This window comes from Zalophus californianus, chromosome 7 (genome assembly GCF_009762305.2).
Source record: "Zalophus californianus isolate mZalCal1 chromosome 7, mZalCal1.pri.v2, whole genome shotgun sequence".
Lineage (NCBI taxonomy): Eukaryota > Metazoa > Chordata > Mammalia > Carnivora > Otariidae > Zalophus > Zalophus californianus.
In genome coordinates this window covers 50,842,109-50,854,639 of record NC_045601.1, presented here as the reverse complement: position 1 = coordinate 50,854,639, position 12,531 = coordinate 50,842,109, and the positions used below count along the sequence as shown (strand labels likewise).

Genomic DNA, 12,531 nt, shown 5'->3' with positions numbered 1-12,531 from the left:
ATTCAGGAAAAGAACATTGGTGAAGCAGAGATAAAAGCAAGACTTAGCAGATTATGTTTAGGGTAACTGTGTAGGACAGTAATCATGGCATAAGTACATGCTTGGGTACGGTATGGGAATAAAGTTTTTGGGCTGGCTTGCCTCAGTTTAGAATCACAGAACCTTCTTTCGGGAATAAACCTAAGGAGTTTTATAAACTATCTATCTACACTCCCCAATATATTTCCTAAAAATATGATGAGGAAGTCATTTGAAAATTAGCTACTTAAGAGTCTTAAAAAGGGGATACCACCTTTGCAGTCACTTCAGTTTCTTAATAAATTATTTTAGAAATAATTACCTACCTATTTTGACTCTCCCCCTTTCAGGACCTTCTCCCATTACTAGGATATTTGCTGGTTTCTAGAAATAAAAATAGAGCATTCAAATTACTATGTTTATTCTTTTGACATGCTCTAAAATGGAAAGAAGTTCTTAAAATATGAAAATATCACTTCTGTATTTGCATCAAAACCATAAGAGAATATTAAGCACCTTCTATATAAGAGCATTTGACATACTTGAAGTTAGCACTAAACTCCTATAAACATCTTTGCTGTGAAAACATTTTCAAAATTATATCATACAAGTAATTATAAAGAAATTGAAGCTATCATTTTTGTTTACCCCACAGAAGTAACAAGTAATAATAATTTTTTTTAAAACCTGCACATATTATAAACTGTCCACTTGCTGCCCACAACAAAGAGTTTTTGGGGTTGAAAATTTTTATGTTAAATTTCCAACCACAACATCATTGCCTCCATTTAAATGAATCAAATGGAATATTCCTTGCTCAATATGTCTAAACTACTATAGGAAAACATGATCAACATTCAACAGACTCCATTAAAATCCACATGCATTTTCAGCTATAGTTCACGCAAAAGTGAGACATTCCAAATAGGGGGCACATGGGTGGCTCAGTCATTAAGCCTCTGCCTTTGGCTCAGGTCACGATCCCAGGGTCCTGGGATCGAGCCCTGCATTGGGCTCCCTGCTCCGCAGGAAGCCTGCTTCTCCCTCTCCCACTCCCTCAGCTTGTGTTCCCTCTCTTGCTGTGTCTCTCTCTGTGAAAGAAAGAAAGAAAGAAAGAAAGACAGACAGACAGACAGAAAGAAAGAAAGAAACAAAGACAGAAAGAAACAAAGACAGAAAGAAAGACAGAAAGACAGAAAGAAAGAAAGAAAGAAAGACAGAAAGAAAGACAGAAAGACAGAAAGACAAAAAGAAAGAAAGAAAGAAAGAAAGACAGAAAGACAGAAAGAAGAAAGACAGACAGACAGACAGACAGAAAGAAAGAAAGAAAGAAAGAAAGAAAGAAAGAAAGAAAGAAAAGAAAGAAAAGAAAGAGAGAGAAACTAACTCCAAATAGAATTTCAAGATGTAGGAAAATAAAAACCAAGGCTAATACAGAGCTATATAAAGAAAAGAATAAGCTGCAAATGTATCTGCTGTTTTTTTAGTCATCCTCATTTGTAGATATTTAGAAACAGAGGAACTGTGGAAACAGGCTTTTGGGCAAATCAGTCTCCTCTGTAAACTATCTAGGGAGAAAATTTACGATTCATTTATTCAATCAATGAATATATTTTTAGCATCTTCTAGGGGCAAAAAACATATTAACAATAAAGAGGAAACACAAGCGCCTGATGAACCAAATTCCTAACCTCCAGATGCTCATTATATAAATAGAAATAAAAAACAGGAGCTTTGTATCTTAAAAGCTAATGCCATTTATGAGTTACAGAGAGGAGCGAGGTCTTGGGTTAGAGGTTAAACCAGATTACTTTTAGATCCCTTCCAATTTGCTGGCTCTTTTTGAAGTTTCGATGAAAACAGTAAGCCTTTAAAAAGAAAAAAACAGTTCAAAGGAGGAAGTGATTAACCAGAGTTTCCACTGTTGAGGGAAATATTCATTGGATGTGAGGGCAAGGGTGGTGTCCATTATCCAGATCCTGAAAAATGAACAGGAACTAGCATGGTGGAGTAGAAGGGCAACAGAACAACAGGAGGTGGAAAAGGCTATGAATGAGCTAGGCTTAGGAGACAGTAACCTAAACAGAACTCTGGACAGAAACCAGAGGACTCATGTTGGGGGTAGTAAAGTGCACCTAGACTCAGGATAGTCTTAAATGCCAGGTGAAGTCATCTGACCTTTATATGACAGGCCGTGAGATGATAGGAGAGGGGGCAGTAGCAGAACTAGGCTCTGTCCAAGGTCTTCTCCACTGAAAGAGGGGATGGTATGGAGCTGAGTAACCCTGTGAAGGAGAAATTAACAGGACTCTGTGACTAGTTGGAAGTCAGAAGACTAAGACAAAGGGTGATAAAAATTTCAACAAGGTTTTGAGTTTCTGTAACTGGAAGAATGATGGTGTCTTTATTATGAAAAAGTTATGAGAGGTCCTGGTTAGGAAGGGGGAATAATGTGAGATGCCCAAGTCCCACTAGCCAGGGGAATGGAAATAGGAAGATTTGGATTTGAAAGTCATTGTCACTGGAGTATGATGACTGAAGAAGACAGGAGACAAAATTAGTTTATCACAGCCAAAAGAGAAAATAGCATTAGACGAAACCCAGACCTGCAAGGGTTCAAGTTTGACAACAATTTATCAATGATCCATTATAGATAAAACACTGTACTGCAGACTTTCTGGAAAGAAAGAAAAATAAAACTTGAAGCTCTTGACTTCAAAGAGCTTTCAAATCTAGTAAGGAAAGACAGACAAACTGCTTTTTGGAATATTAAGCAGGTTATGAAAAGCACCAAAATAAACCAAAAGAAAGTAGAAGTAAAAAGATAACGGTAAGGGCAGAAATCTATGAATGGGACAGTATTTATGAAGCCTCTAGGACAACTACTCCAAGAGAAGAGAAGGTACAAATAAACATTACAAATTACAAGAATGACCATAAAAACAGGTTAAAAGGATAAAAGAACCCCACAAAGAACTTTATATTGATTAATTTAAAAATGTATACAAAATAGACAAAGTCAAGAAAATGTAACCAACAAATTGACTCAAAATGAATTAGAAAAGCTTAAGAAACCAATATGTGCTAAATAAATTGAAAGTTAAAAATCTTCCTACCAAGAAAACACTGGACCTCAAATCATCACAAAAGCAAGTTCTCCAAATTTTCAATGAACAGACTTCAATCTTATTCAAACACTTGCAGAGAATAGAAAAAGAGGGAATGCTCCCAATACATTCTAGAAGGCCAGTATAATCTTGGTAGCAAACCCAAAGTATGAGAAAGAAAAATTTCAGGCCAACCTCATGAATATAGATACAAAAATACTCATGAATATAGATGCAAAAATATTAAACAAAATTATTATTAAGTCAAAAGCCATTAACAGGAATTCCAGGATGGCTTAACATGAGAAAGCCTATATATGTCCATCACCATATTAACATATTAAAAAAGAAAGATGACATAATTATGTTGATAGAGACTGAAAAAGCAGCGGATACAACTTAACAGCCATTCTATGATAAAATCTCTTAGCAAGTCAGACTAGAAAAGTACCTCCTTAAACTGATAATGGGTATGTATCAAAAACTAAGAAGTAACATGGGAAGCAGTCCCTTTAAAATCAGGACTAATGCGGCGCCTGGGTGGCTCAGTCGGTTAAGCGTCCGCCTTTGGCTCAGGTCATGATCCCAGGGTCCTAGGATTGAGCCCCACATCGGGCTCCCTAAGCGGAGCCTGCCTCTCCCTCTCCTCCCCGCTTGTGCTCTCTGTCACTATCTCTGACTCTCTCACTCAAATAAATAAATAAAATCTTTAAAAAAAGTATCAGAACTAATGCAGGGATACCCACCATTACCACTTCTAAAATCAACATGGCACTGTTAAGTCTAGTGCTATAAAACAATAATTAAAGGGATATGGATTGGAAAGGCGGAAACAAAATTATTGTTCATTGCAGATGATGTAATTATTTACATAAAAACCCAAAGTATTTACAGACAAATTATTAGCAATAGTGAAAGAGTTTCGTAGGATGTTTGCCTAACCGAAAAATATGAAAAAGTCAACCGTATTTCTACATAACAGCAAAAAAAAAAAAGTAGGTAATAAAATTTTTCAAAGGCAGCATTTCCATAGCAATAAAAAAAAACTATTAAGGCACCTAAGAATAAATACATTATGACAGTTACTAAGTCCTAAATAAATTAAGGGGCCATGTTGATAGATAAGAGGACTCTATATATAAAGATACCAATTTTCCTCATACTTATCTATAAATTCAATGCAACTTCAATCAAACTTCCATCAAAGTTTTGTGTGTGTGTGTGCATGTAAACCTGCTGATTTTAAAATGTATGTGGAAAATAAAATAAAATAAAATAAAATGTACATGGAAGAGCAAAGACCTAAAGATGGCCAAGATACTCATGAAGTGCTAAGGGTAGGGGATGAGGAGATGCATCTGACTCAAAACAGGACATCACAATTTATTTTAAAGCCATAGTAATTAAGACAGTGTGATACTGTTACAGAGAGAGACAAATGGATCAATGGAATAGAATGGAGAGCCCAGAAAGACCCATGATACTGGGAGAAGAGGAACTTCAGGTCAGTGGAGAAAAGAGGAACCATTCACTAAATGGTGTTGGCACAACAGGTCATCCAAATGAGAAAAAAAATAAAATAAAATGAATGCTCACCTCATACCATACACACAATTTCAGGCAGATTAAGGATTTAAACATGCAAACCTTTAAAACTGGGGGTGGGGGGTAGGGAGAATGTAGAGAATGTATTTCTGACTCTCAGGTAGGAAAGAATTTCTTAAACAAGATTTAAAAAAATCAGAAAAGAAAAGACTGATAAATCTGGCTATTATTAAAAATAACTTTCAATCATCAAAAATAAAGAAAATAAAAAGACAAAGCACAAACCAGCAGAAGTATTTGCAATATACATCAGTAACGAAGACTTTGTATCCAGAATAAAGAACTCCCACAAATCAATATAAAAACAACCTAAGAGAAAAATGGGTAAAATGTCCAAACAGGCATTTGACAAAAGAAGAAACATTTAACCACCAAGCATATGTAGATGCTCAACCTCATCAATAATGGGGGAAATGCAATTAAAAATCACAGTGAGATACCATTTTACACCTAGTATATTGGTTAAAAGTTAAGAACTGTTGAGTAGGAAGCAGGTCAGGGGGAATTCCAATACACTGTTGGTAAGAGAATAACTTGGTACAACTTCTTTGGAAAACAATTTGGCATCATCTTGCAAACCTGAACAATTACATACCCTTTGACTCAGTAATTCCATTTTTAGACACACCAGAGAATGTTCATAGTAGCATAGGTTGTAATACAAAAAAAATCTGTGGACACAACCCAAATTCCTAGCTAACAGAAAAATGGAGAAATTAATTTTGGTAGAATCACACAATGAATTTTAAAATAGCAGTGAAAATTTTGGAGTTACTAATAAAGGTAAAAAAAAAGTTTGAATCTTAGAAGCATTATGTTGAGTAAAAAAAGCAAGTTTAGAAGACTATATACAGCAGAATGCCATTTTCATAAACCTTAAAACCAAGCAAAGCTAAAGAATATACTGTTTAGGCACACAAACAAATGGGATAAACCTATTTTTTAAAAGGAGTGAATAATGGATTCAAAATTTAGGAATATTTGTTACTTCTTGAGGAGGCAGGACAATGGGATGGAGGGCAGGAAGCATAAATAGAAGCAAGCTATCAGTAATGTTCCAGTTACTGGGATAAGTGACAGGCTCTGGACTGTTATGCTTTGTACAGTACATAATTTTCCAAATACTCTTTTGTACATATCATATATTAAGATGATGATAATAAAGACAAAAAACAAAGCGGGGGGGGGGGGGCGCCTGGGTGGCTCAGTCGGTTAAGCGTCTGCCTTCGGCTCAGGTCATGATCCCAGGGTCCTGGGATCGAGCCCCGCATCGGGCTCCCTGCTGGGTGGGAAGCCTGTTTCTCCCTCTCCCACTCCCCCTGCTTGTGCTCCCTCTCTCGCTGTCTCTCTGTCAAATAAATAAAATCTTAAAACAACAACAACAACAACAAAGCGAGGCATGGGGATACGCATTGCTGGGAGGGTGTCATTTTCAACAGTAATAAGCACTATTTTAAATTGCTCAGAGAATGCCTCCTTTTGAGAAGGTAACTTTTGGGATAAGACCCGAATAAAGTAAAGAAATAAGCTGCTGGAATCAAAGGGAAGAGCAGTCTAGGCAAAGGGAAGGGGAAGCTGAAAGGTTTGAGACAGGAGCTCGCCTGGTGAGCTGAAACTTGCTAGGGAGAACAGTCGGCATCAGGAAGCACAGAATAAGGCGCTGTTGACACTACAGAAGGAAAGTCAACAGAGGGCTTACTTGCTGTTCCCAATGGTTCTGCTTTGGGCACAAGTCATTTGAGTACCAGAATTGGGTAAGTTCTTGAGCACTGTCTGGCCTGCGCTCTGAGAGTAGGGTGAGGGCTCCCAAAAGATTTGCAGAAGGGCAAGGCCATGGTGTAGAGCAATAAGGAGAAGCCATGGTGAGCTAGCAGGCTGGTTAACTGGACAAGGAGCGAAAAGGTCAATGTGGCTGGAGTCAATGAGACAGGAAGAGAGGTGGTACAGGAGAAGCAGTGGAGAGGTAAAGTAAAGCTGGCGGGGGGCCATCAATCACACAGAATGATGTAGGAACTTGGAAAGACTAGGTTTTACATGACTAGATTAGCATCATTTTATTATATATTATCTTTCTGTCTTACCCATAATTTTTATAGGTTATACGAGATGGATTTTGTCATTTTTGCCAAATCTCTGATAGAAGGATATGGAGAGACTATCATTTTGTACAACATTATATATTTCTATAATGTTTGACTTTGTATTTTTTGGTATGGTTTCTCATTAGAGAAATAGTATTTTTTAATAAAAAATAAATAACGCTGAGAGAAATAAAAGGTGTTTAGAAGAAAATGAGCCTAATGAAACACCCTATGAAGGAGCAGCCACAGTAAGAAAACAGCATAGGGTTCTAGAAGCTAAGAGACCTTAAAAAGGATGAGGTGGCCTTTAGGTGCAACAGAATGAAAGATGGGAAGAGGCAACTTCTGTCCATTTACAGAAGCCAGACACAGTAAATGAGACCCAAATAAGTAGAAAGAAGGTAAGGGCAGAATTAGAGATACTATTAAAGATCTTAGTGAGAATAGACTCTCTGGGATATAACAATTCTTGAGGCGCCTGCCTGGCTCAGTCAGATGCGCATGCAACTCTTGATCTTGGGGTCATGAGTTTGAGCCCTATGTTGGGTATAAAGTTACTTAAATTAATAAAATTTAAAAAACAATTCTTAAAAATTATCAAATAAACCACCTTACATACTCCTTGCTACATTATTTGTAATTCCTAAATTTTGAGCTTAAACCCTTTCAAAATAAATCTGTAAGATAAAAACACAAAAGTATGTGACATGGGAGCACAGTTGCTTCACATAAGAAATGAAAATAGACTATGAGCCTTTGAATGGGAGAAAAGCAGGAAGCTGGTCTCAGATCACTGTTAGCTAACTCTCAGAAGTTTCTGCAGTCATGCTCTGTAGAAACAGAATATGAACACCACAACGGAATGAGGTTACAGAGGGAGAGAGAGAAAAGAGGATTCTAGCTGGTACTGAAGTTTGTAAGGAATACCTTTTATCTAAGATACTTGAAGCCTATGGAAGCTCTAAGTGTGGGGTCCCCCTGTAGAGCCTGAGTTGAGGGCAGAGGCAGTGACGTGGTTTGGGGAGCAGTGGCTATAAGCTCTTTTGTACAACCTAAGATAGGAACCCAGGGCTTGGACAGTATCCACAGAGAAGGGCTCCTGTAGTCAAGTTAAGATCTAGAATTGCACAGGAAGTCATTTTTAAATACGCACCCCTTAGCTGGGATTACATGTCCCCCTGCCCAGAACAAGTAAATAAATGTCCAGGTCACAAGATATGTGATGTTTCAAAATAACAATGATAACAACAAAACAAATGTTCTAAGCACCATTAAAATGCATTTACATTTTCAAAGCATTATTATATCAATCATTTCCTTTCCCTTAAACGGAAATACTCAAGGGCCTATAGGTCTGGGGCAAGTCTCAGAACTCCACCTGATCCTCAAGATTCTAAACCAAGTCATATTTACAGATATTATGCTTAGTTTTCAAAAAACTAACTTTAACAGTGATTACTTTAAGTGGAAGTATATGCTTTAAAAAAAAAAAATTAAGGCAACTGCAGCTCATGCACACACACCCACACCTGAAAAAACGAAGAGAGGGCACCAAAATTGTTCTGACCTACTTACATCCCAATTAGCACGGACTATGCTTTACTAAAACTCCTCTTACTGAGAACACAAAATGCCAGCTGTGAAAGAAAGTGATACTGCTGGGTTTGCACACTTCTGTTACCATAGAAACAGCAGAGATGGCAGGCGCTGGATGCCTCGCATTTAAGTTATCAGCAATAAAATCGGACAGACAAACCAAGGCTGCAGGGTTCATTTTGGTTAAATTGCTTTTGAAAGGCAAAAGTCAGGGAAATCATGTAATAAACAATATGATTACTTACAAACTATTCTTGAAATATCTGTATCTTAGCAAAATTTAGCTAATTCTTTTTTTTTTAAGATTTTACTTATTTATTTGACAGACAGACAGTGAGAGAGGGAACACAAGCAGGGGGAGTGGGAGACGGAGAAGCAGGCATCCCGCTGAGCAGGGAGCCCAATGCGGGGCTCGATCCCAGGACCCTGGGATCATGACCTGAGCCGAAGGCAGACACTTAACGATTGAGCCACCCAGGCGCCCCAAATTTAGCTAATTCTTGAAGTTACATTCATGATGCTTTGCGTGTACTTCAGATTTGCTTTTTCCTTCTATGGAATCAATTTTCCCCCCCCACAGGGTTAAATTTATTTTAGTTAATTGGCACCTCATAAAAGAACACTCTGAAGATACACAATTATCCTTTACTACATTTCCTTTGCACTCCTCACCCCCGGACATTTGGAACAAAAATATGAAGCCACAAGATTACTCTTATCAACACCAATAAAGAAGACAGGAAAACACAAACACAACTGTCTACAATCCTGAATAATATGGACAAAACCAATCAGAATATCCATCGGACTCATTTCTGAACAATGAATAGTGCTAGTCTAATATTGATAGCTAGCTACAACTATTCCTTTACTTAAATATAGGAATGGCACAACCCTCCTCACATTTGATACGGAAGTACATTCTCAGGAGAAAACCCTCCGTTTATGTTCCTTTCTTTATACTGTTCTCCATTGTTGACCTTAAACAAAAAAGATTTGTGTTGTAACTGCGCAAGAACTATGAGTGAGATATGTGTGCTTTTTTTTCCTCAGCAAACACAAGAGTCATTTGCTAAGACCATCAGTTTATCATAACTGTTTATGCCTTAAAATAACCTCCTTGATAGTAAAGGATTCAAAAATATGGAGAATCTGGGCGCCTGGGTGGCTCAGTTGGTTAAGCGACTGCCTTCGGCTCAGGTCATGATCCTGGAGTCCCGGGATCGAGTCCCACATCGGGCTTCCTGCTCAGCGGGGAGTCTGCTTCTCCCTCTGACCCTCTTCCCTCTTGTGCTTTCTATCTGTCATTCTCTCTCTCTCAAATAAATAAATAAAATCTTTAAAAAAAAAAATATGGAGAATCTGGTCATCATGATTGGAACCTCCCAAAGGGCAAGGAAGATACTTCTGTCACCACTTTCTGTATCAGCTGAAATCCAGGGACACAGTATTTAATAAATACTTATTGGAAGAATGAATAAAAATGTCAATGGTTAGTAATCATGGTCCTTTGGTAGGCAAGTTTTCAACTTTTTTAAAAGAAGTTGCAGGGCACCTGGCTGGCTCAGTCGGTGGAGCATGCGACTCTTGATCGTGGGGTTGTGGGTTCGAGCCCCATACTGGTGTGGAGATTACTTAAAAATAAAATCTTCAAGGAAAAAAAAAATAAAAGAAGTTGCCAGAAACTAGAGTCAGTGCTTAACCCAAAATATGCCAAGCTCACTTCTGAATACGGGTCTCCCCTGCTTTCCAAAAGTTCAGTTACACCCCTTTACTTTTACAAAAGACCTGCATTAATACCTGCTTTTTCTAATTGAAAGAAATACGAAGAAGATTTCACGTTTACAAAAAAAGGTGAGAAGCGAAAATTGCGTTCAGCTTTTGCTGCACAGCAGCCCTTACAGAGGCAATGGGTCCCGAGCAGGGAGACTGGCCCACCAAGCTCCTTCCCCCGGAACACACTCAGCATCGACCCGCCATAGCCCTCGACTATGAGCATCTGGGCTTTCTCTGGATTGACTGTGTGCATCTGTTAGCAAGATGTGTCCTAAGGCATCAGAAAAGCCTGACAGAGGTTATTTTTGGGGTCTAGGAAAGCTCAAAAACTTTTCCGTATAAATTAATGGTTATCACTTCTTTACTCCATTTCAGCCTATAAAAGATTTCATAGGAACGCTCTGCTTTCGGATAGTGGGGAAAACCTGTAGAGGTTTTTAAAAAAAAATCGTGATTTTAGTTTATTCTGGAGTTTCAGCAACCACCCATATGCTACTGACGCTCAAATCTATAACCGTAGGTCTCTAAACTTCTATATGCTTAGAGTTATGTCAGCGGTGCGCTGGCTGTCCCCACAATCATCTCCACTTGTTCAAACTCAATTCTCACTGTCTCTTTTTCTGGTATTCCCTTCTCAGTCAACAAAAGCAGAAGTCTGAACACCCTGTCCTTTATCCTTCAAACCGAATCCTCAGATCTGATTATCTTACTTCCTAAGCATTTAGCTACTCTTTCCCCTCCTGTCTATCTTGATTACCTCTGCCAAGTTTTCATCACTTCTCCACCACCTGATTACAACAGCCTGATAAAGCTGCTATCCCTGCACCCTCAAACCAATTCTCCATATCCCTGTGGAGTGTCTGAGTGGTCTCTCTTAAACAAAAACCTGACCAGCTCAGCTCCAACTGGCCACAGGAAAAGTCCACGCTTCTGAACACGATGGCGAAGAATCACCATGGTTGGGTCCTTACTTTTCTCTTCCGCTTCATCATTCACTACTTCTTGCTTCGTTCCAGTGATACCAACATGCTTGCAGTTTCTTACCCCATATGCTCTTACTCCGGCTGTCTCCTCTGCCTGGATGCTGCCCCGCCTCTTCCCCTTTCATCGTATAAATTTCTACTCGTCCTTTAGATTCAGCTAAGTGTGAGTCCTCTCAGACAGCCCCCATCGCAACTGGTCAGATGTCCTCCTGTGCTCAGTACTTTATGCATAGCGGATCCCTGACTATACCTCATAATGTCTTCTTTTTTTTAAGATTTTATTTATTTGAGAGAGAGAGACAACACAAGTGGAGGGGGGAGGGGTAGAGAGAGAGGAAGAAGCAGGACGCAGGGCTCGATCCCAGGACCCTGGGATCATGACCTGAGCCAAAGGCAGATGCTTAACCAACTGAGCCACCCAGGTGCTCCCATAATGTCTTTTTTAAACTTGTTGTTATATAACGATCCATTTGTGTACCTTCCCCAGCATGCATTCATTGAGGGAAGGGGTTGTATTTTATTTATCTGTGTAGTCCTGGTGCCCAGCATAGCTCACCTGGGTGGTTCAGTCCATTAAGCATCTGCTTTTGGCTCAGGTCATGATCCCAGGGTGCTGGGATCAAGCCACGCGTTGGGCTCCCTGCTCAGCAGGGAGCCTGCTTCTCCCCCTCCCTCTGCCTGCCACTCCCCCTGCTTGTGTTCAAGCTCTCTCTCAGTCAAATAAATAAATACAATCTTAAAAAAAAATAAAATGACAATTAGGTTCCATAGTTCTTTAAGTGTCACACTTTAGCTATATTTTGGGTGAAGTGGGCCTTTGTGTTCAGAGAACCTAACCACTGTTTAAGTTGCTTTTCTAAGCAAAAATGCCTTCCCAGTTCAAAATTATTTATCTACAACTAGATACAGGCTATTTGTAACTCAGGAGCCGTCTACAGTATTAAATGCTGTGATTCATTTCATTTTACCTTAAAATGGTCTGGAGGTATCTATAATAGGTTAATCTGAATAACCTCTGTTAATCAAACGTTGGTGTTCATAGTAAACAATGCCTGCCAACCCAGCAATGCACAACAGTTAACAATGCACTTCTTTGTTTTTGCCTTTTAGGAGTGGTTATAGGCCTGGACAGCAGAGATAAGGTTTTCTTTTCTCTAACAAGAACCAATAAAAAGCAGCCATTATAAAAAGCTTAATGCAAGTCAAACACAGGTATCTAGAAGACTACTTACCTAACTAACTGCAAGGTCACTAAGAGTGTAATCAAGATAAATCTGACACTGATGGCAAAGCCAGGACTAATGCAACAAAGACATTCAGATTCTATCTTACTCATTAACGAGTACAATCTGTCCTCAGAGTAGC

The 12,531-nt window shown here is 38.8% G+C and overlaps 1 protein-coding gene across 2 annotated transcripts in view; it reads right to left on the bottom strand.

Annotated features, from left to right (window-relative positions):
- Positions 1 to 12,531, bottom strand: part of CDK19 (cyclin dependent kinase 19) — a 165,986-nt gene that overhangs the window by 25,307 nt on the left and 128,148 nt on the right. For both annotated transcript variants that reach the window (XM_027602644.2, XM_027602645.2), the window contains one exon: positions 345 to 402. In XM_027602644.2, the coding sequence (XP_027458445.1) occupies positions 345 to 402 (58 nt within the window). The remainder of the gene's footprint in view (positions 1 to 344; positions 403 to 12,531) is intronic.